We start from the raw sequence: 25,684 nt of genomic DNA, 5'->3' as shown, positions 1-25,684 counted from the left end.
TTTCAAGTCTGATATCTTTCTTTTGAGACAAGAACAAGAGGAATTTGGAGTGGGAATTGAAGTAAGTTTTCATGGTCCACATGGGTACCAACAAAAGGTAGGACCTCTGAAGAGGTGCTGTTGAGATTATAAGCAGTTTAGAGCTAAATTTACAAAAACAGAACCACAAAGGTGGTAATCTCAGAACTTCCATGTGACCCACATGCAAATTGGCAAAAGGTAGATAGGAGGGGTAGCATGGTGGCTCACTGATTAGCACTGCTGCCTCACAGTGCCAGGGACTCTGGTTCGATTCCAGCCTCTGAGAACTGTGTGGAGTTTTCGGTGTCTGCGTGGCTTTCTTCTGGGTGCTCCGGTTTCCTCCCACAGTCCAAAAGATGTGCAGGTTAGGTGAATTGGCCATGCAAAATTGCCCATAGTGTTCAGGGATTTGTAGGTTAGGTGCATTAGTCATGGGAAATGTAGAGTGGTAGGGTAGGAGAATGGGTCTGGGTGAAATACTCTTCGGAGGGTCGGTGTAGACTTGTTGGGTCAAATGGCTTGTTTCCACACTTTAGGGATTCTAAGATTAGAACCGTGAATGTGTGACTTACAGATTGGTGCCAGAGAAAGTGGTTCCAATTTGTGGGGCTCTGTTGCCAGTCCTTGACAAAGAGGCAGCTGTATCATTTTAAACTATGCTGAGACCAAAGATCTAATGAATCATAGATTTGGGCCCTATCTGCAATTAGTGAGGATTAGGTTCAATTGAAGGGAAGTTTAAAAATCAAAAAGAGCAGAGATGTAGGATAGAAAAGACGTCAATGGTAAAGTGAGAAGAATGTGCAGAAGCTAAGCATAAGACTGCAGCAGACTACCAATGGTAAAAGGACAAAGCTTAAGGCTCTATCTGAAAGCACAAATGTGTAACAAGGTAGATAAGGTGAGGACACAACAAAATTAATATGACTCAATAGCTATACCAGAAACATGATTGCAAAGGTAACATGGAAGATGGATTTGTAGAGTGCATCAGAGTTGTTTCTTACAAACCACCTAGAATCAGGCCATTTCAGATCAAGTAATGTGTATTGTGGTAAAATTAATAAGATGGCAGTCAAAGATCATCTGGGCAGTAGTGATCACAACTTGGTAGAATTTCAAATCTAGTTTGGCACAAATAAAAACACTACTTCTACACTAATATGAACCTTTGTAAGATTGTGCTCCATTAGACATTAGTAAAATTGAAGCCTATGTAATTAAAGGGAGCTGCTTCATACCCTCACTAGTTACCACTACTTCATGTTTGGTGTCATAGACAAGCTTTATTCCAAGATCCAAGTCATTTACATATAACAAAAAAAAAGTCGTCTTTGTAACTGACCCTTGGGAGGTACCACTGCAGAGTCCAAGAAGTAGCCCTCTATCATGATATTCTGTTTTTTAATCTTAATAAAAGTGGAGTCACAGGTAGATCAGTGAAGAAGGTGTTGGTATGCTTTATTGGTCAGAGTATTGAGTATAGGAGTTGGGAGATCATGTTGTGGCTGTGTAGGACATTGGTTAGGCCATTTTTTAGAATATTGCTTGCAATTCTGGTCTTCCTATCGGAAGGATGGTATGAAACTTGAAAGGGTTCAAAAAAGATTTACAAGGATATTCTCACAAACTTTGAATTTACAAGGATGTTGGCAGGGTTGGAGGATTTGAGATATAGGGGCTCTTACCCTGGAGCATCGGAGATTGAGTGGTGACCTTATAAAGGTTTATAAAATCATGAGGGGCATGGGTAGGATAAGCAGACATTGCCTACACCTGGGGTGGGAGAGTCCAGAACTAGAGGGCATAGGTTTAGCGTGAGAGGTGAAAGATATAAAAAGATACCTAAGGGGCAACTTGTTCACGTAGAGGGTGGTAAGTGTATGGAATGAGCTGCCAGAGGAAGTGGTGGACGCTAGTATGATTGCAATATTTAAAAGGCATCTGGAATGGTTCATGAATAGGAAGGGTTGGAGGGATATGGGCCAGGTGGTGGCAACTGGGACGAGATTGGGTTGGGATATCTGGTCAGCATGGATGAGTTGGACCGAAGGGTCTGTTTCCATGCTGTACATCTCTATGACTCAAATTGTTTCTATTCCACAAGCCTCAATTTTGTTAATCAGCCTTTTATGTCGTACTTTGTCAAACTTAATTCTTAAAATTCCACGTCCAAATCCACCTGATTGATTTAATTAACTGTCTTTGAATCAAAACATTCAATTAGATTAGTACAATCGGTCTGTCACAATTGGCTTTCCTGAATTAACTAATGTCTTCATGTGCCTGTTGATTTTTTTCTGTGATTATGGGTTCCAACTAAATTTAAACTAACAGGCTTGTAGTTGCTTGGCCTGTTCTTAGGGCTATCACATTTGCTACATAATCTGAGGAAGCTTGAAAGATTAAGGCAAATATGTTTTACAGACTTTATACATATTGTAGACATATGCATAAACACAAAGATATGCTACATAGCTATTTCTCCATAAACTTTGTATACAATTTTTAAATATTTACCTGGAAAGATATGTGGATACATATTTGCATGTGTGCATTACAGTGCACATATCACATTGTTGGCAAGTACCCATTTGAGTATCATGGCAGGTCCAATAGCTCAAATATTCAAACTTAGAGACAAATAAATCAGAAGGTAATTAAAATTTGTTTTTTTAAATAAACTGGATTTTTAGACTGGAAGCAGATGATAATATATTAGTCTGAGTCTATACTTAGTGAGAACTGTAACAAATTAGTTTGAAATCTAGCTTTAGGAATCTGCAGATCCCCTGGTAATCAAATTCTCAACAGGGACAACTGAAGCTTTTCAAATTTATATGTTGTAGCAAAACCTTTCAGTGATTTCCTGAGTCAAATTTTGAAAGGCCATATCCTAGGTTGGTGTTTCTAATGTTACAAATCTTTTTCAGTTCTGGTAGTAGTAGAGATGCTTGGTATATATGCTATTCAGTAACATTCCTGGATGTCTCTAGCAATATTGCGATGGTAATTTTCCATAAACCTAACCTTAAAGTATAGCATATGGTTTATTTTAAATGGGAACTTCTATAAATAAATATCAACTATTCAATTTGTTCTTGAGCATCTCTTTATTGTTTTTAAAAAGATACAAGAGGATAAAAGTTTCTTAACTTCAAAGATATGTTCAGTAAAAGTTTTGCAGCAAAAGGCTGTTGTGTATATACAATACATCCCAAACAATTACAGCTCAAAGGGTACTTTGAAATCTAGTTTGGTTGTTAGACCACTATCCCTTAAGTTACAGAGAACATCCCAATACAAATCTTAGTGAAAACATAATCAATTTCACTATTGATTATTTCTACTATGACACATGTTAATTTTCTTAAAACCAACATTTCCCATGCAAATTCTATGCTATACAAAATGTTATGGTTCTCTGCACAAGTTTCGATGGATTTCTGAATACATTTCATGATAAAGTGCAAAGTTAGCTTACATTTTTCTCTAAATTTTTCAAGCCACTGCTTGGCTTTCAATGTGTTTCTCAGAAACAGCATCTAATTTATATTTACACCGGTTCTGGAAAAAGTATTTTATTTAACCTGAGGAAAGAAAACTCTTAAACCCAGAATATATACATTTTAATTAAACTTAAACATTTTACTGGTCTCAGTTTATAAAGGGCTTTGATGCTCTCTGCCCAGGAGGTATTGAAATAAATCTCTTTCACCTGTTTTATGTGCAGAATTCTCACATTTCAGCATCATATTGGTTAGAATCTCAAACAGAAGGCAAATAATCACTATGACAGAGACTAATAACTGCATTTAAAAAAATTAAATGCAATTACATCTATACATGATTTTTTGTTTTTGCATCACTTACCAAGAATGATTGCTGTTCTATTTCAATACATCACCAAAGAATATGAAGTGGATAATTAACCTATATTCTGGTGTGAAGGAAACAAAGCATCCTGATCTAAATACCACAAATGCACACAACTTAAGTCATGATAGCTGGCAATATTCAGTCACCAGCATTATGTTTTTCTCCAATAGCAGAGATTTTACCTAAAATGTACTTTTAAGAAAGATACAAGCCAAGTGATGGAATATATTTCATCATGTTTCAAAAGAATATTATAACTCAAACCTTTCTGGTGCTTGTAAAATGCTGTGAAATCTTCAGCAATTTTTAGGCTGTCAGTCTCCTTTTGTTATGATATAACATACAAAGTAAACTCAACAACTGATTGGAGGAGGGAGAGAAGTAACAAAACTAGTAAATTAAAAAAAATAACTAGAACATGTGACAATCTACATACTTTGAGAATACAGTAATGATGTCTCAAGTATTCCCAAAGAAAAGCTTAAACTCTCATTGGTTAAGATTCCACAAATACAATTTACATTAAGGCTTGTTGGACATTTCTGGTTATCTATAATATACAAACATTTCAAGCATAAGTGGCAATTGAAAAATTAAATTCAGGAAAATAAGCATATTTAAAAGCAGACACTGCTTAATTCGTAACATAATGAAGTCAGCCTAATTAGTTTTATTGCTGTAAATAGGACACTATTGGACTTTGTGGGAGTGTTTTCACAATTAAATAATTACCATAATGGTATGCAATGGAAGCACGTTCTGATTTTACTGTCTCTTCATAATTTCTCCAATCATTTTTGACATTTTCCACATCAGTGGTATACTATGAAAAGACAATTTTAGGGTTAACAGTCTCATCCAAAAGGTGCTTCATGAATTGGGCATATTATTATATTGAAAGCAGCATAAAGAGAAAGAAAGGCATTAAGGGCTCAGTACATTACAAAAGTCTCAAGTAAACTTTTAAAGCTCCAAAAAGGAGTCAATCAAAATCGTATCAATAGAATTGGTAAGTTAGTGTTCAGTGCTATCAAACCTGTGCAGAACATACTTAACCACACTGTAACCAAATCTCAGGTATAACTTTATCCCTGAAGGGCATAATTTTCAAACTCTTTCCTTGTGATGGTTCTCAATTGGAATCCTACAGTAAATTGGATACACTTTGGCACAGTGAGCTTTGATTTGTCAATGCTCCATCATCTTAGATTACAAAGCATTTATTTATGCCTCTTTTATTGCACCAGGATTATTGAAACTGAAATAGTAAATGGTGACATGTGGGTACCAGTATTAAGAATTCTCATTAAGAAACAACAAAGAATGCCGTGGAGAACAAATTTGTGATTGCACAATGTTTCAAACAAGTACCACATTTGCATTGATTGAGTTGCACTTTAGGATCATTTGATTTACTCTTCAAATTTCCACAAAACTGTGAAACATAAATGAATTGTGTAATACATTTTGATAACTAACAAATTCGATCCTCATATAATGCAGACTTAATACATTCCTATTAAAAATAGAGGATAATGTGTTTATCTGCAAAAATGAAAATGCATAGTAAGCATAATGAAAATGCAAAGACAGGAAAGATAAACATTTATTTTTAATTGACCTTACTGAAATATATATCTATTAACAAAGGACAAATAATTCTATTAATTTTGGGATCATAGAAAGAAATTGACAGGAAAGTTAAAGCATAGACTCACGTTCTTTTGGGTTCAATAAGACATTTATAGTTATATATAAATTCCTTTCACTACTGAATTTAAATTCTAGAATATTATATTATAAATTCTATTTGAAAGACACATTTGTTGCATTAAATGCAAATATTACAGAATTGAAAAGGGATAATGGAAAACGATAGATATTTTGAAAAATTAACCCACTCATTCTTTCAGAATCAAAAAGTGAAGACTATGAATTTTAAACTAACTTAATTCACAAAATTTTCTCAGAAACAAGAGTATGTTGAATAAACAAAATAGGGATGCCATATTGCTGTGCTGTATTTATCTTTTTTGACTTATTTCACAAACTTAATGTTTATAGATATTTTGAATTCTACACACAATTTCACATTATATTTCCTATATTGAGTTCCTTGGTTGAACAAAGGAATGTCCTTGTACAAATCTCTAAAGGACACTTAAAAAATTCATGTATTTGATAAAAAAAATACACCATGTACAATGTCATTTTTTTTAGTAGAAAAATACAATTTTATGCAACTGAAGCAGTTACAGGGTACAGAAGTTAAGATAATGCTCAAGGCTCAAATGTGAAGGCAGATTACTATTATTTTGAGAGAGAAGGCATTGTGGCAGTACCACTCAAATTCTACATATAAGTAGAAACATATGACTGCTTAACTTGCACAGTTTTGTTATGGTTATTGCTAGTTAATAATAAGTTGATCTTGGCCACACTGAGAAAAATAATCATTAGTTTTTCCAGTTATTTACATCTTAACAGTGGCAGGGGGAAATATCCAGCAGTCCCAAAGTAAATACTAAGCAAGTTAATTTAGGTATCTCATTACATCACAGACTGTTTTAATAATGGGTCCCGAAAGAGAGAAGAATCTGGCCTATAGATCTTCATTTAAATAAACGTTTTCTGATCAGGCATAAGCGTTTTAATTCTTGAACACCCATTCTACAAATATTGGTGATATTTTGAACTGTTACATGAAATTAAAAAGTTTGCAGTCAGTCATTCACAAGATTACTTTTAATAAATTACTCACTGGAATAGTAGACTGCCCTTAGTACCTAATTCATCCTTTTTTCTATCATCACTCCCTTAAAAAGGAGGGAAGAAGGGAAACTAAAGCCAGAATATTCTGCATAATTAAAGAGATAAAGCACAAAGAATTGTTAAAGAGAGTCCATTTGATGTGTCAGGTTGATGATTCAAATAAGCAAGTTGAAAATAAAAATTTCAAATAAGTGAAAAAAGGAACAGGCGACAAGAAGAGAATAGGAGTCAGATAACTAACACAAAGGAGAATCCAAAAGTCTCCAATGGATCTTTGAATAGTTTGCAGGAGAGGGGTGGAGTAAATGAGGAACAGAAAGATCTTAACGTGTCTTAATTAGATAAAAGAAAGGCTGGCTGTAATTAAAATGATTAAAATTAACATAAGCAATTGGGATACATCTGAGGATGCGGAGGTACTGATACTGGTCATAATCTTCCAAATCACCTGGGATCTGGTAGCATAGGCAAAGAATAGGAAAATTGTGAACCTTTGTTCAAAATAAAAAAAGGTGCAAGAATAAATGTAGAAAGTACAGGTCAGTCAGTTTAACCTCCATGGTAGGGATTTTCCAGAAACACTTTTCCAGGATATAGTTAATAGTTACATGGACAAATGTGGATTAAATTAAAGAAATCCAGCATGGATTTATGAGAGACAAACTGTGTTTAACCAATTTGCCTGAGTTTTTTGGTGAGGGAGCAGAAAGAGCAGAGGAGAGTAATGCAGTTAATGTGATGTATATGGACTTGCAAAGGAAATTACAAAAATGTCACACAATCAGCTTTTCAGGAAAGTTGAGGTCCATGGTATAAGAATCAGAGTACAGATGTAAAATTGGCTGAGTGACAATAAGCAGTGTAGTGGTAAATGATTATTTTTCAAACTGGTTGGGAGAATAGAGCTTCTCGGAGGTCATTATTATGGCATTTATTTTGAAAGTACTTGAATAAGGAAACAGGGTGTACTTCAGAGGCTCTGTAAGGCCTTGGTCAGACCACATTTGGAGTATTGTGTGCAGATTTGGGCCCCACATCTCAGGAAGAGTATACTGGCCCTGAAGCATGTTCAGAGAAGGTTTATTAGAATGGAGCCAGGAATGAAAAGCTTACCATATAAGGACTCTGGGTCTATACTCAATGGGGTTCAGCAGGATGAAGTGGGGAATCTAACAGAAACTTACAGACTACTGAATGGCCTGGACAGAGTAGATGTTGGGAAGATGTTTTGATTGGTAAGAGACACTAGGACTCGAGGGCACAGCCTTAGATTTGAGGTAAGGAGAAACTTCTTCAGCCAGAGAATGATGAATCTATGGAATTCATTGCCAGGCTGTGTAGGCCAGGTCATCGAGTGTATTTAAGGCTGAGATAGATAGGTTCTTGAATATCAAAGGGATGAGGAGAAAGCATGAGAATGGAGTCGAGAAACTTATCAGCCATGACTGAATGGTGGAGCAGACCCAATGGACTAAATGGTGCAATTTCTGCTCCTATGCCTTATGGTACATTAGGACTCCTACTTTTCTTGATATATACTAATCATGTTTAGTTGGTGTACAGAACATATTTTCAAATTTTTCAGATAACATCAAATTGGAAGTATTGTGAAGAACAAGGAGGATTTTAAAGACTTTAGGAGTACAGTTTAGAATATGTGAACATGTGGCAGATGAAATTTAATGCAAAAAGAAGTGGTACTATACATTGGATAGGAAGATTTAAGGAAAAGCAACAAACTAAAGCGAACAATTTAAAAGGGAAGTAGATCAAGCCAGTGCTTTAAAAGACACTAATTTATTAGGGGCCTTGGTAAGTAAAATGATATAATGTGAGAAGTAACAAAGTTATGATGAACCTTTAGAAAATACTGGTTCAGTATCAACTGGATCTTTTTACTTTGCAAAAGTATGAAAGGTTTAGAACAGGTACAGAAAAGATTTGAAGAAAATAATCAAATGCAACATAAGATTACCTTACATTTAATGCACCTAATAATTTGAATCTAGACTATTCTGTTCGAGAAGATTGTAAATTCAAATGTTGCTTTAAAAAAGGAAATGAATAACCACTTTAAGAGAAAATAATTTGTAGGTCGGTGGGGTCAGGGGTAGGAGAGTGGGATTAGCAGAATTCCTCATACAGCAAATTAATAATAACTAGGCAAGGCAAGTGGCCTCCTCCTGAGTTGTAATCATTCTATGATTTCAATGGTTAATCATCTTAAAAGGGAATTCCTATTGCCCCTCCTTGGATGCAAAGAGTTAACATTTTCTTCAAAAACATTGAAAGAGTAGCTTCATATCAGAGTATTTAAATATCTAAGAGGAACATAATAACTTTCAAATTTTATTCATGTTTTCTTTGTCCTAATTTTTAGAAAATTACATTTAATCATAGATTTTCTTCAAATTGCTTTTTGCCATTGATGAAAAGTCTGCAAGCAGTACTTTTTTTTTAAAAAATCCCACAGGGTTTGCCAAGTTTGTAATTTGTAAGTGCAGTAAACAGAAAATTGCCAGGAAAGACATCTTTTGAAAAGATATTTTGGGTTACATTCTCAAAAGGAGAGATTACAGATTAGTGTGCTGTATCTTCTAGAGAATATTGATAATCAATAAAGAAGAAGGATACATTATAAATATTTTTTTGTACTTCATAGTACATATTTCTGTTTGTAATTTCAATTAAGTTTTAAATTCCTCCATTCCTTTTATTCTATTTGAAATAGTAGCGACCTGACGGAATGGGTCCCTCCCCACTCTTGGAAATTATATTTCAAATCAGCATCTCACTCAAGGTAAAAGCATTCTGACATTGATATTTCCTGCTGGTTATTTACATATTGTAATTATGATGGTTTTATGCCATGAATTAGATATGTATTTTCAAAATAGTGGAAAAATAAAATCATTCTTTTTTGGAGATAGTCGGCTGAAGAAATGCTGAAGTGTCATCGTTATAACTTCATTTAACCATACCTGTAGTTGACTGTTGTGGATCAGCTAGTCAGGCTATTTGTTTTTCTTTAATTGGTTGCTAGTCAGTCTGGACTTTGTTTAATTTCTAAAATATTCCGCATGGATATTTCACCCATTTTAGAATAGTGGTTTTTCCCTTTTACTGTGAAAGTATATAATGATACATAGATTATATTAATTATTTAAAACTGTGCATGCTTAAAATTTATGTTGATTAAGTTATGGCTACGACCATAATGAGCTGCATAGTTTGAATTATTGTATTGCATTTATTGCATACAATGATCAAATTGCTGACAGCAAGAGGATTTATAAAATACCAACAAAATGTCTCACTTTGGACTAATGATTAATAGTCATGGATTAATTTACTCATAAGAAATGTATCCTTTCATAGTTTAATTTTGCAATAAACTATTAGATTCTCATCTTATGTTAGAAAGTAATTGAATAGTTTGGTTACTTGAAGCCATGAAATTGCCAAATAAGGAAATGGAATAACTGAACTTAGTTACAAAGCACATTTGGCTTAATAAACCCAAGTTATTTCAAATGTGCTCGAAATTTGAGCAAGTAAGATGCACTATGTTGTGGCATGATATACAACATTCAGCATATCATATAAAGCAAACCTGAGAGCATTGTGTAACAATTGAATAAAAAGTAATCTTTGCGCTCTTAATATTCTTACTGGACCTCTACAATGTATAATTATTGATATTGATAAAGTTTGTCATTATGTTAGTACATGTCCCTGTAAATTTCTTGTAGAAGTGGATGCAAAAAAGTGTCTGCTTCAGTCTTTTTAATCTTCTGAACAAGTTGAGCATGCTCTGTAACCAACTGGCGGAGGTCAGCCATCTTTTGGAGAAGTTTAGGAAATAGGTAGGTAGCATCAGGATGATTGCTATGTAGATGGAGGCGAAGGGCTTGAACAATACTTTCTTGCATCTGTTCAATCTGTGATATATTGACCAAACCTGGTCGATCTATTAAAAAAAAAGTTTTAAAATCCTGAATATTCTGGATTTTATTTTTATAAATAATTAATAAACCTATTTTTAAAAGATATATTGAGAAGATCAACATAATAGTCATCAACCACTGCCAGAAGATCCATATACTTTCTAATTGTGCTATTTTCTACCCAGTCACTGTCTCATGTCAAACCAGAGAATTTATAATCTCCTCCAGTCCCAAAACCTCTCAGATTTCTTAACTCCTCTAATTTTTGTTTATTTTTCTCCATATTTTAATCACTTCACCATTAGCAGTCATCCCTTTTCGTGGTCTAAATCTTAAATTTTAGAATTCCCTCCTGAAACCTTTCCATCTCTTTACACACTTTTATCCAGTAAGATGCTCTTTAAATCTACATCTTCTACTCAGTTTTTAGTTATCTGTTTGAAAATATCCTTCAATGGCTTGGTATCAAATTTTGTCACTATCAATCCTGTACAAGATGAATGTGCTATAAAGTTGCATATAGTATTATTTGGTGCCCTAGTTCACTCTGAACTGAAACTCTAACCCTAAAACCCATACTGTACTTTCTCCTTTGACTTCCAAAGCATTACCTATTTTACTCCAGCTTTAACCTATCTGTTCTTGAAATCACCCAGACTCCGTGCTTGACTGGCCAGCCTCCAATTCACCGTAAACGCCAGCTCATCCAAAAGATCACCTGCCCTTAAGCTCATTTCATCCCAAAAGATTATTTTTATATATATACACACACACACAAAAAAAATCAAAAACAATCAATATACATTAGGAAGCATGTGAAGTTCATCAGCAAAAACATTCCATGCTATTACTTACCTCTAGAGTTGATTCGAAGCATAAATGTGGCAGTGTTTTTGCAAACTAATTGTCTATTGTCCTGTACAGGAACAGTGCATATTGTACAAAAGATTTTGGGAATTTTTATTTTGAAAACTAAGGATGGCACTACAGTTCAACAATGATTCCCTGTCAGCCTTCCTTCAGGGTGAGCATGATTGGTATCCTTTGGTAAAAAGGGAATCCCACCAAATATCTTCTGACCAGACCGAAAAAGAAGCCCGGATGGAGGTCAACGACCACAAATCATGCAAAGAACATGGTAGCAGTATTATTACTGGGAGTGGTCTTCCACATTTGGCAAAGGCAAGTGTACAAGTTTTTGCAGATGGATGCGTGTCATGTGTGGAATTGTCTACTGCCTACGCCACATGAAGAAGGTGTCACAAAGCAAATATGCGCTACAGCACAAAGGGATTCTGCAGGCAGCATCTGTTAGGTTACAAGGATCATTGTAACATGGTGCCAACCAATAAAAAGACATGTTGGGCACACAGATGAACACATGATCTTCATTAAAAGATTCTTTACACTGTCCATTTTTCTTTGTACAAGAGGGTACATAATATCCATAAGAGGTCATGGGCTGCAGAAAAAAAGGGCTGGTCATTTTCACACCTCAGGAAGAAGACCTCTTGCAGTTAGCTGCCATCTAACAGTACCACGCAAAGGTTGATGAGATTCCAAGGGAACACGACACTCTCCTTGAAAGGTTATGTAAAAAGTGTAGAAATATAGAAAATAGGATCATTCAGGACACTGAGCCCCTGCTGCACCATTCAACACAATAATGACTAATCCTCTACCTAAACATCCTCTCCCATATCCCTTGGCACGTTTTGCCTCCAGAAATCTCTTTCTTTCTTAAATATACTCAGTATTTGGCCTCCACTGCCTGTGGTAGAGGATTCCACAGGATCACCCCACTGCGTGAAGAAATTCATCTTCCTCTCAGTCTGAAATAGTCTACAGGTATTCTAAGACCATGACCCTTGTACTGGACACTCCACCAGGGAAACATTATCCTTCATCAAGTCTGTCTAGCCCCACCATAAGTTTTATATTTCAATGAGATGCCCTCTCATTCTTCTAAACTCCACCAAGCTGAGTTGACCTAATCTCTCATTTGTCAAGCCTACCATCCTTAACATCAATTCTGTGAATAATTGCTGCACTCCCTCTATATTTGGTATATTATTTTTTAAATATAAAAAGGCCAACACTGCATGTAATTCTCCAGATGTAGTCTCCCTAAGACTTCCTTGCTCCAGGACTCGAAACCTCTTCCAACATACCATTTACCTTCCTAACTACTTGCTATCAGTGACATGGACACCTAGGTTCCTTTGTAAACCAATGTTTCCCACTCTATAATCATTTAACCAATAATCTGCCTTTCTGTTATTCCTACTGACATTAACAAGACTTCACTCTTACTAACCTTGTATCTGCCGTGAATTTGCCCACTCACTATCCTTGTTTCAATTGTCTTGGAGCCTCTTTACATTCTCCTCATACTCACAATCCCACCTAATTTTATGTCTTCAGCAAATTTAGAAAATTTACCTTCATTCTCTCATCCAAATCATTGATATATGGTGAAAGGCTGGGGGCCAAGCACTGATCTCAGTGATAGTTCACCTATCAGTCATCTACTCTGAAAATAACCCATCTATTCCTTCTGTTTCCTGTTTGCTAACCAGTTCCCGATCCATGCCAGTATATTACCATCTATGTACTTCGATTCTGCACACTAACCTCTTATGCAACATTTTAGCAAAAGCTTTCGGAAAATTGTTTCTGCTTCTACCACATCCTCTGGCAACGCATTCCAGGCATTTACCACCCTGCTTGGAACTTTATCGTCATGTCATGGTCACTTGATCAAAATACAGGAACTCCCTTCCTGGCAATACTGTAGGTGCAACTGCAAGATATGGCTTGCAGCAGTTCAAGAAGGTGGTGAGCCACAAGTTTCTCAAGTACAATCAAGGATGGGCAACAAATACTGGTTAAGCCAATTATGTAGAATCCCATAAACAAGTAAAGTGTAAAGTCCTGTGAATTAAAACCAGCTAAGCAAACATTTTTAAAAAATTCTTAGTGATCTTATTGAACACCATGAAACAACAGAACAGTCTATGACAGCAGCCAAAGACACCAAATGTAATTACATGTTAATGTAATGTGTAAGAAAGTATACAATTACAGTGCTACATATGACTGTGTAATAAAGTTGAATTTTAAGGTGTTATGACACGGAGATAGACATCCAGATCAAATCAGCCTTTTTACCTCTGTATTCACAACACAGTAAAATTAAAACCTTTGAGACCCTGAACAGTCACTCCAGGGTTCCCAACCAGACTTTAGAATAATTAATTCCAGACACCAGTTTTGTATCTTAATCAAAAAACTTAATTTATTAATAGACTATAGTTTTAGCACAGTAAATAAATTTAAAAACAGGCTAATCTAATTAATGTCAACGCTTTAAAGCAAAAATGTGTTTTCAGCCCAATTAACACAAAACCAACATTAAAAAAATTAAGGGCTAAATAAGAGAAAATAACAAAACTGCCCAGATTACTTAAATGGTTATCGTGATGCATTGTTTCACAAGCTTTGATGTGGACCCTTGGTGCTTTTCTGGAGATACTAATCAGAGGTCACCTTTTCAGTTCACTTAGGTAAAGGCAGCAATAATTCTCACTTAGCTTTCAACACTCTTGCTTCCAGAAGCAGGTACAGCAGCTTAGGCTAAAAAAAGCTTTCAAATCTTCATGCTGTGTCATCAGCCCACAAAACTCTTCTTCACAGAAAACACAGTCCAAAAAAGAACTCCAATTCTGGTCCCACCCTGACAGCCCAACCACCTTTACCCAAGGCCGCAACTGCCATTCAACATCTGCCATCTCCTTGAATGTAAACTTGCCAGACATAGGGCAGCAGTAGACATCTGGTTCATGGCCACTGCCATTTGACACCTTAAAACAGCGGTGCTCGGACCCAACATCGTCCTCCAACTGGTGCATTTTCAGGTGTGCGGTGGAACCCAGTCTGTGCTCACCCCTGCCTGGACGGAATTTCACATTGGCCTCAAGGTCCCGTACTTCCCACGGGAACCTGTGCCCCACAACCTGAGAACTTTAAGTTTTGTCCCCTTCAGGGACTTATCACAGCAAGCCCTGTACAGACTGCTGCTGCACAGTCCACCTCTTTGCCCTCATCCACCACCCAGACACACCTTGGTATGCCCATTTGCCACCAGGCGGTGGAGATCCCCATTGGAGGGTTCTCTACGCTGGAGTCCTCCCCCTTTTGCTTGGTGGAGGGTGCTGCATGCGGCAGTCCCCTGCAACCACAGATTGCGGTGGTTCACGGACTCCCAGCCCAACGGCTTGTTCTGTGGTGCTGTGGAGTTATTGGACCATGTATATATTGGGTGTGGGCTTTTGCACTCACTCTTTGATTTTCTTAAAAGCCTTCTTCCATTTCTGGTTGCACTTCAGTCCTATGCTCCTGATCTTTGGGCACCCTGTGCGTAGGGGGTGGGTGGGGAGGTGGAAGGAGGATGGGTCAGTGGGTCTGCTCCTGAGCCTGGCCAAACTGGCCATAAACAGCTCCGGGCAGCAGGTGCCTGCCCCTCTTCAGCGACTACATCCGAGCCTGGGTCTCCCTGGAGCAGGAGCACGTGGTGTCTACCAACTCCCTCGAGCTGTTCAGGGAGAGGTGGGCACCGGAGCGAGTGGAGTGCTTTATTTCCCCCTCCAGCTCTATTTTGATTTAAACCCTATCCTTCCCTTAACGTTTTTTGATCACGCAGCATTGCCTTTTGATGAGAAGGATATTGCTTGTCACTGGCCACCTTGGTGTTTCCTTTCTTCCTGGTGGTGGAAATTGAATAAAGGTTTGTACACCTTGTGTCTTTCACTGTGTCTCTCACCTGCACACACACAACATGGATGCTGGGGAAAATATAAGCACTACCGCAGTTAGGTGGTAATGTGGAGTAGGGGGACGAAAGGAGCGAAAAAATATATAAACTTGCCAGAACCAGTTCCAGTCAACTCCTGCTATCTGTTTAAATACAATGCTCTTCATAGTGTCGCTGTGTCTAGAACCCCTTTTAATCAAGCATCAGCCTACAATTAACCTCCAAACCTCAAACAAACAAAAACTAATTTGATCTATTCTTTTCCTTTAATCACAAACTGTTTCCCATAGTTCGAATGTCATCTTCTCAGCTCCAAATTAAAACAGATAAGAATAGAAATAAAAACAAAGAAAAATCAGCGAGGGTTTGAACAAAAGGATCAAATCTTCCTCAGGGCTCCGAAAAACTCTGCACTTTTGCAACTCGCAAACTACACATCTGATGCAGTAGTCTTGACATGCATTTTAAAATTTACTTCAGAGTTGGTTTTGCAAGCTATGCAGAGTGAGTAAGTAGTGTAGATTTGGAAATGGACTAGATAGAATGCATCCTTCAATTCTCCACAGTATTCCACTTCCAAAGTGTTCAAAGCACTCAAAACCATACACACACACACACACACACACACACACACAAACACACAAGCACACACACACAAACACACACCATATCTTCCATGCCCTCTCAGATTATGCAAGCCACTTTTTGTGCCTCCCACTCTGAAAATTCATATACCAGATAAGTGGCCTAATATAGTTAACATGTTTCATGCAATATCAATTAAAACTATGTTCCTTGGGGGGGGAATCTAACTAATAAAAGTTAATATTATTGACCTCCAAACCTCAAACAAACAAAAGCTAATTTGGGATGGGAACCTGAGCTGTATACCAGAGGAGAGAGTTGATGCAGATGAGGTAATAGCAAGAGGTAGACCAGCTAGTGGGAAGGATTTTCCTGGGAAGGAACCAAGGTATCAGTTAAAGTGTGTTTGCTTTAACGCAAGGAGTATCAGGAATAAAAGTGACGAACTTAGAGCATGGATCAGTACTTGGTGCTATGATGTTGTGGCCATAACAGAGACATGGGTTTCTCAGGGGCAGGAATGGTTGCTAGATGTTCCAGGGTTTAGAATAGGGAGGGGGAAGAAAAGAGGAGGGGGTGTAGCACTCCTAATCAGAGAGGGTATCATAGCTACAGAAGCTTCCATTGTCGAGGAAGATCTGCATACAGAGTCAGTATGGATGGAAATTAGGAACAGCAAGGGAGCAGTCACTTCTTTAGGGGTTTACTACAGGCAGGGAGATGGAAGCAAGCATAGGTCAGCAGATTTTGGAAACGTGTGCACGTAGTCGGGTAGTTGTAATGGGTGACTTTAACTTTCCCAATATTGATTGGAACATCCTTTGAGTAAAAGATTTGAATGGAGCTGTTTTTGTAAGGTGTGTTCAGGAGGGTTTCCTAACTCAGTACGTTGACAGGCCGATGAGGGAAGAGGTCATTCTAGACTTAGTGCTCGGAAATGAGCCGGGGCAGGTATCAGGTGGGACAACATTTTGGTGATAGTGACCACAACTGCCTCACATTCTACATAGCTATGGAGAAGGAGAGGATTAGGCAAAATGGGAGGATATTTAATTGGGGAAGAGGAAACTATGATGCGATTAGACATGAGTTAGGAAGCATGGATTGGGAGCAATCGTTCCATGGTAAAGGCACTATAGACATGTGGAGACAGTTTAAGGAACAGTTGTTGCAAGTGATGAATAAATATGTCCCTCTGAGACAGACAAGAAGTGGTAAGATAAAGGAACCTTGGATGACGAGAGGGGTGGAGCTTCTCGTCAAAAGGAAGAAGGTAGCTTACATAAGGTGGAGGTCACTAGGGTCAAGCTCAGCTCTACAGGATTACAGGCAGGCGAGGAAGGAGCTTAAAAATGGAATGAGGAGAGCCAGGAGGGAACACGAGAAAGGCTTGCAGAACAGATTAGGGAGAACACAAAGGCATTTTACACTTATGTGAGGAATAAGAGAATGGTCAAAGAAAGAGTAGGGCCGATCAGGGATAGCATGGGGAACTTGTGTGTGGCGTCTGAGGAGGTAAGGTAAGCCCTAAATGAGTTTTTTGCTTCTGTCTTTACGAAAGAAATGAACTTTGTAGTGAATGAAACCTTTTAAGAGCAGGTGTGCATGCTGAAATGGATAGAGATAGAGGAAGCTGATGTGCTGAAAATTTTGTCAAACATTAAGATTGACAAGTCGCCAGGCCCGGACCAGATTTGTCCTCAGCTGCTTTGGAAAACGAGAAATGCAATTGCTTCGCCACTTGCGAAGATCTTTTCATCCTCACTCTCCACTGGAGTCGTACCTGAGGACTGGAGAGAGGCAAATGTAATTCCTCTCTTCAAGAAAGAAAATAGGGAAATCCCAGGCAATTACAGACCAGTAAGTCTCACGTCTATCGTCTGCAAGGTGTTAGAAAGAATTCTGAGGAATAGGATTTATGACCATCTGGAAGACCATGGCTTGATTAAATGCAGTCAACACGGCTTTGTGAGGGGCAGGTCATGCCTCACAAACCTTATCAAGTTCTTTGAGGATGTGACTAGAAAAGTTGATGAGGGTCGAGCTGTGGATGTGGTGTATATGGACTTCAACAAAGCATTTGATAAGGTTCCCCATGGTAGGCTTATTTAGAAGGTCAGGAGGAATGGGATTCAGGGGAACATAGCTGTCTGGATACAGAATTGGCTGGCCAACAGAAGACAGCGAGTGGTAATAGAAGGAAAATATTCTGCCTGGAAGTCTGTGGTGAGTGGTGTTCCACAGGGCTCTGTCCTTGGCCCTCTATTGTTTGTAATTTTTATTAATGACTTGGATGAGGGGATTGAAGGATGGGTCAGCAAGTTTGCAGATGACACAAAGGTTGGAGGTGTCGTTGACAGTATAGAGGGCTGTTGTAGGCTGCAGCGGGACATTGACAGGATGCAGAGATGGGCTGAGAGGTGGCAGATGGAGTTCAACCTGGATAAATGCGAGGCAATGCATTTTGGAAGGTCAATTTTGAAAGCTGAGTACAGGTTTACAGATAGGATTCTTGGCAGTGTGGAGGAGCAGAGGGATCTTGGTGTGCAGGTACATAGATCCCTTAAAATGGCCACCCAAGTGGACAGGGTTGTTAAGAAAGCATATGGTGCATTGGTTTTCATTAACAGGGGTATTGAGTTTAAGAGTCATGAGATCTTGTTGCAGCTGTATAAAACTTTGGTTAGACTGCACTTGGAATACTGCGTCCAGTTCTGGTCGCCGTATTATAAGAAAGATGTGGATGCTTTGGAGAGCATTCAGAGGAGGTTTACCAGGATGCTGCCTGGACTGGAGGGCTTATCTTATGAAGAGAGGTTGACTGAGCTCGGACTTTTTTCATTAGAGAAAAGGAGGAGAAGAGGTGACCTAATTGAGGTATACAAGCTAATGAGAGGCATAGATAGAGTCGATAGCCAGAGACTATTTCCCAGGGCAGAAATTACTTACACGAGAGGTCATAGTTTTAAGCTGGTTGGAGGAAAGTATAGAGGGGATGTCAGAGTCGGATTCTTTACACAGAGAGTTGAGAGAGCATGGAATGCATTGCCAGCAGCAGTTGTGGAGGCAGGGTCATTGGGGACATTTAAGAAACTCCTGGACATGCATATGGTCACAGAAATTTGAGGGTGCATACATGAGGATCAGTGGTTGGCACAACATCATGGGCTGAAGGGCCTGTTCTGTGCTGTACTGTTCTATGTTCTAAATGTGAAATGTGAAATGAACACTTGTAGTCCTATCAACTTGTGGCCACAGACCAAATATCATATGAAAAGAACAAGGTATAATTACAACTTCTTAAAACTGTCATTAATTGTCAGATGAATGCAATAGCTACTGTGCTGGAACCATTCACACTTGAAACTCAACCAAGGATTCAGAATGGTAATAGTTGTTTAAACAATAGACTGCTGTGAAAGAAGGAACAGAAGATATTCATTTCTGTAGGTCATCCTTCAAGATTGGAAATGTAAACAGGACTTATTTGCCATCAAGTATGGTTTTGATAGATTCCATGTAAAGGAAGCAATATTGGTATTCAGAATCGACTACCTGGCTGCACTATTTCGCAAACTCAACAAGGCAACAGATAGTGAGAATGTGCATAGCTGTGACATCCTCAAAGGCATCAACAATATCTCTGGTTCGAAGAAGCAAGTCATGTCATTGTATCTAAATGCTATGTGAAGAAGAGTGTGGCATCAGTGACCAGGGAGAATGCTGTTCCTGAAGTTTACAGCAAACTCATTTCTTTGATGACAGAAGTTAGCTTTTATGCTTTGGATGTGGCTGACATGGTAGAATTGCTTACAACTAATGAACAGAAACTATTCAATAAAGATTTAATGCACAGAGTCAATAAACTGCAGACTGTGCTAAAACAGTACTCTAACGACTGTCAATGAAATAACTGACAAGAGTCACAGAAAAGACAATAGGTAATGACCCAAACAGAAATAAAGTGCCAAAGTGAATAGGGTGATCAAGGATGTCATTAGCTGCCTCTGAGAGATCATGAAAACAAAAGAAAACCATCTAATAGTATAAATTTTCAAGTTTGATCCCTTTATCCCAGTGAATAGGTCCTGGCTGTTGCACACTGCCTCCAATTCAAAACCAATCTCCACAAGACCATAACATATCGGTTCAGAAGTAGGTCATTTGGCCCATTGAGCTGTTCCATCATCAGTGGGATCATGGTTGATCTTGATAGTAGAACAAAGAACAGTACAACACAGGAACAAGCCCTTCAGCCCTCCAAGCCTGTGCGGACACATTTTGACCTTCCATATTAAAAGTGTCTTCATGTGCAGGATCCATATCCCTCTACTCCCTTCCTATTCATTGTCCAGATGCTTCTTGAATGCTGCTGTTGTGTCTGCTTCTGCCACCTCCTTTGGCAGCGTGTTCCAGGCACTCATGCCTTTTGTGTGAAAAACCTGCCTCGCACATCTCTTTTAAACTTACGCCCCCCCCACCCCTCCTTTCACCTTGAACCGGTGTCCCCTAGTAATTGACCCCTCCACCCTGGGAAAAAGCCTCATTCTTTTCACTCTATCCATGACATTCACAATCTTATAAACTTCTCTCAGGTTGTCGCTCCACTTCCTGCGTCCGGTGAAAACAAGCCAGTCTATCCTATCTTTCTTCATAGCTAAAATCCCACATAACAGGCAACATCCTGGTAATCTTCCATCCACTTTCCTGCCTTTTCCCATAACCTTCAATTGATTAAATCAAACTTTCTCCATCATTGTCTACAGCCATCTGTGGTAAAGAATTCCACAGATTCACTATCCTCTGAAGAAATTCCTCCTAGTGTCTGTGACCCCCTATTCTGAAATTATGCCCTAAACCAAGATAAAATAATCTTTCTGCATTTATCCAGTCAAATCTGTGAGATTCCAAATGTTTCAATAAAGTTGCCTCTCACTTTTCTAAATTCCAATGAGTAATGGCCCAAATTCTTCAATTTCACCTTTCAAAGAAATTCCTCAATGTGTGGGATCAGTTGAGTGAACCTTCTCTGGACTATTCACAGAATTCCAGTTGTGTTCTGGCTAGTGGTTTGTACAGTTTTAGCAAAACCTCCCCACTATTTGCTCCATTCCCTTTGAAATAAATGCTAACATTCTATTTGTCTTCCAAATTACCCAGCTAACTTGTTATGCTAACAAGTTTTTGTAACTCATGAGCAAGGACTTTCAAATCGCTCAGTCTTTCTCTGTATAAATAATACTCAGCTTGTGCATTCTTCCTGCCAAATTGCATAACGTCACATCGTCCCACATTATAATTCCAAGTTTTTGTCCCCTGACTATTGTGACGATGCTACCCCTTTAACAAGGTCATGTTGTCCTTTTTTTTTCCAAGAGGGGCTGTAAAGTCAGTGGTGCTGAAATGACTAACAGAAACTGCCTACATCAACAATCAGAAGTGGCCTTTAGGGATTTTTAAAAAAAAAGTTGTACAATGAAAGGAGAGTAGCTAGTTCTCCCAGTTTGGTTTAGTTTTAGCAAACAGTCAGAAAACTGCTGGTAGGAAGGAAGCATCTACAGTGTAAAGAAGTTCCATGCTTCAAGAAAGTGCTACCTGAATTTTCTCTCTGAAATCTCTCCTGCCTGTAAGAAAATTGTTTGAATTTACCATTTGCCAAGGGGTAGGTTTATGGGATGTTGCGGGAATTGGAACAGCTTTGTTAAGTTGCGATTTCAAGTCAGTTGGATTTTCAATTAGTTAGGTTATTTTAAATTCTGCTTTCTATTGTTCATGTTTCAACTGTAGTGTGTAAGTAACTTCTGTTTTCATGAAGCCTAGTGGTTTGACAAACTGTATCACTCCTAGAATATTGACTTTACATCTGTCTTTTAAAAAAAATAAAAGTTTGGATATAGGTTACCTTCTTAAAATATTTGAGGGAGCACAACTGTGCACTTTACAACCTCTGCTTTGTCAAATATTTATGGACAACTTGACAATTCATAATATCCAATCAGCTCGGTTTCTTTGAAGTTGCACAATATAATATCTGGACAACAACATCCAAATTACACTTTGCACTGAACAATGAAATTTTTTTTTCCTCATTTTAAATGGAAATGAGCTGCACTTGCAAATGCCCAGCAAGGAGGATGAAGTAAGAATGTAAAGTAATGCTGATTGTGGAAACATGAAATATAGACCAAAACTGCTGGAAATACGCAGCAGGCCATGTAGCATCTATGGAGTGAGCAAGAGAAGCAATGCTTTAGGTCCATAATCTGCACCAGTTCTGAAGGAAGGTCTTTCTGTATCTGTTTCTCACTACACAGGTGCCATTAGGTATACTGAGCATTTTGTACAATTCCCATTGCTACTGGATTAAAAGTAACTTATTTTGCTAGCCCTCAAAAAAGCAATCAAGATTTCTTCAGAGCTTCTTACTCTCCTTCAGCAAGCAACACAACAGCAGTTGTACTAGATCTAGTTGATGAACATTAAACATAAACGTGAAAAAAGCTAAAGTATAAAGAAAACAACCTTAATTTCATAAAAAAGTGAATAACTAATAAAAAAAAATGGTATATGTTTGTATATGTTAGTATACCTTTCTCTCTCTGTCTGCCAGCTCACACTCACTCAGTCTCACATATTCCACATACCAGATGGAATCTTCCAGTCCCCAAGGAAGGCAACCTTGAGGTGGTAAACCAACTCTTTGGTGGTCAGCTCAGCTCCTCCTCACCTCCCGGTTTGCTGTTTTCCCTTTCAACATCAGTAGGACTGAGGACCAAGACGAAATGTAAAGTGGAAGAGAAGCCAGGGAACCAGTTTTTATTGGTACAAGTCTTTCATTTGTGGTAGTGAATCTTGAGGAAGAATTATGATTTTATTGCTGAAATTTTCATCAATACTACACCGCCTAACATATTATCATCCCTAAAATAAGCAAAGCCATCCAAGTACATCTGCTTTAAACTTATTGCCCTTCTTTGCTGACTTATTCCTGCAATTAAATTGGTTCAAATTATGGGCAAACTTGCAATATTCTCACACTGTTGGCCCCTGCCATTTTAAGCATTAGAATAAGGGGAATAGAAGCATGCGTTCCTCTGGAGTTGAGAACGATGCATCATAATTGATGGGTTTCGGCTCAAATGACTTCCCAGAAGATATGGTACCATTGTTATCGAGAGCTCTGGAGAGTTTATCATTATCGAGAAAAGTAAGTCTGGGTCAATGTCAATGACAAAACAAATCTTTAGCTGCGTCTTAGATATTGCTATTGATGTACAGGTGTAATTAGTGTATTCATTTTTCCAGTAATGTGAAAAATTGAGCTCTTAAAACAACGATTAATTACAATAGTGAAAATACTGTCTGGTTGAAATGCTGTTTAACTTTCAGTTTTACCAGTCACTTATTCTTACCTCCAGAAAGAATGATGGCGGCCACAAAGAGAGCCAAATCACTATCGTCCAACTCTAGTGCATTGAACTTCATGGCAAACTCAAACTTGGGTTCCATTATCTCATTAAAAGGTTTCCGCAGGCTTTTTAAGAACTCTCGGGTCATAAAGCCGTTCCCATAAGCTACCAGCAGACCATCTTTGTTCATAATGGACGCCAACATGGCAAATATGGCTTCATAAACTCCATATTTTAACAAGGTCACTTGATCATTGAGGTCAAGGTTTACAAATTCAGGGATACATTTGGCAAATTCTGTCAGTTCTCTTACTGTTTCCACAGACGTACATTGGCAGCGTTGAAAGATTCTAACTTCAGCTTCTTTGTTCTGGATGCCGTTTACTGCTTGTTTTGATACGAGGTTCTCTTCTGCTAGGCGTAATGTCTCCATGTCATGAATGACAAATGGCTGTAAATTTTATATTCACTAATTAGTAAACATCAAAAAATTCTTCTATACAACATACTCAGAACAAAATTAAGACTTCATTTCAGTACCTTTTATTTCATTTTTCCAAAGTTGGCCCAAATCCTTTTTACCCATTAACTCTGTACTTGTCAAATAATATTTTAGTTAAGCATTATCTCAATTTCAAAATGTGCATTTTTGTTTTAGTTCCAAGATCTCACCCCTGCCCATTTCTGTGCAGATATCTGCACTGTTCCATCAGACCTCCTAAGCTTGCCTGATCTTGATATAAGGTGAGCACTGGCAGCCACATTTCAGCTTTCCAGAACCCTCGTTTTGAAATTTCACTGCTTACCCACTCTACCTGACTAATTTTCTTCTTTAATGTACTGTATCCCTTAAAAACTACTTCGTCAACCACATTGTTTGGTAATTTGTCCTAAAAACTTACCTTATGTGGTATAATATTTAAAAGAAGTTAGTAAAATTGCTTTTATAGGATGTTATTGATGGCTCAGTGGTTAGCACTGCTGCTTCACAGCACCAGGGTCCCAGGTTCGATTCCAGCCTCGGGTGACTGTGTGGAGTTTGCACATTCTCCCCATGTCTGCGTGGGTTTCCTCCGGGTGCTCTGGTTTCCTCCCACAGTCGAAAGATGTGCAGGTCAGGTGAATTGGCCATGCTAAATTGCCCGTAGTGTTAGGTGCATTAGTCAGAGGGAAATGAGTCTAGGTAGGTTACTCTTTTGAGGGTCGGTGTGGACTGGTTGGGCTGAAGGGCCTGTTTCCACACTGTAGGGAATCTAATCTAAATATAATAAATAGAAAGAATAGACCACATGATCCCTTGTATTGAATGGCAAAGCAAGCTCAATCATACATAAGACCACAAGATGTAGGAGCAGAAGCAGCTCATTCAGCCCATTGGGTCAGTGCTGCCATTCAATTAGATCATGGCTGATCTGATAATCCTCAACTCCACTTTCCTGCCTTATTTTTAAACAGGATCCTCTTCAGTTTTTACTTAAGGCAAATAAATGTATTATTAAATTGAATAACAAAATTCTGCAAAATAAGGGTTTGCTTTTTCACACTTGGAATACATTTTCTGGAAGGAATGGCTTTTACAGAACTAAAGAAATTACAAGTACATGTAGAACAAGATACAAGTGGAAAATACCATCAAGCTCACTAGATGGTAAGTTGGGTGATATTACCAATTTGCAAAAGTCATGAAGAGTCTGGACAAGGAAATAAAAAGACAAATGTTGATTTTAAAAAAGTGTTTAACCGTTATCCTTCAATTCTTTCGATCCATCAGCAACAAGCATAATGATTGTTACCAGTTTAATAAATGTGAAAATGATCATGGATTTTAGCATTGATGCTTTAATTAGAACAAGAATAAACCTCCCATAGTGAGGCGACAAAATATCAAATTTAAATTCTCTAGTGTTCACATTCCTGCAAATATACTAAATGTCACATTTAAAATATGTTAAGTTATTGCACTCTCAGTTTGTTGAAAAATGTGGCGTGAAATCAGATGTTTTTTGTTTGTAGAATTTCCACGTTACAGGACTTTAAAGAATCAAATTGCTATCAACCTTTGAATTTTGTGCATCACTTCTTGCCTCATTTTCATTTCATCATATATCTTGCACAGCAGATATGGCAGGCAAAACAGAAGGAAGATGGACGTGAGAAACACAAGTATCAAACGTTTCTGGAGGATAATAATGACGACGACTATCTCACCCAAAACAAATACTATTGCTAACTGCCCCTTCCTCCATTTCATCCCATGT

The 25,684-nt window shown here is 38.0% G+C and overlaps 1 protein-coding gene across 5 annotated transcripts in view; it reads right to left on the bottom strand.

The window, feature by feature from the left end:
* Positions 1-3,145: 3,145 nt before the first annotated feature.
* pparab (peroxisome proliferator-activated receptor alpha b) overlaps positions 3,146-25,684 on the bottom strand; it is a 71,503-nt gene continuing 48,964 nt past the window's right edge. For 3 of the 5 annotated variants that reach the window (XM_072552319.1, XM_072552320.1, XM_072552322.1), the window contains 2 exons: positions 23,430-23,877; positions 3,147-10,642 (listed from right to left, as the gene is read on the bottom strand). In XM_072552319.1, coding sequence (XP_072408420.1) covers positions 10,395-10,642; positions 23,430-23,877 — 696 coding nt within the window. In that variant the 3' untranslated portion in view covers positions 3,147-10,394. Of the gene's footprint in view, positions 10,643-22,661; positions 23,878-25,684 lie in introns of all 5 variants that reach the window. The other 2 variants (XM_072552323.1, XR_011953445.1) reach the window with 2 other exon arrangements.

The sequence above is a fragment of the Chiloscyllium punctatum genome, chromosome 32, assembly GCF_047496795.1.
Source record: "Chiloscyllium punctatum isolate Juve2018m chromosome 32, sChiPun1.3, whole genome shotgun sequence".
Lineage (NCBI taxonomy): Eukaryota > Metazoa > Chordata > Chondrichthyes > Orectolobiformes > Hemiscylliidae > Chiloscyllium > Chiloscyllium punctatum.
Note: the sequence above shows the minus strand (reverse complement) of the source record. Positions and strands in the feature narration are given on the sequence as shown.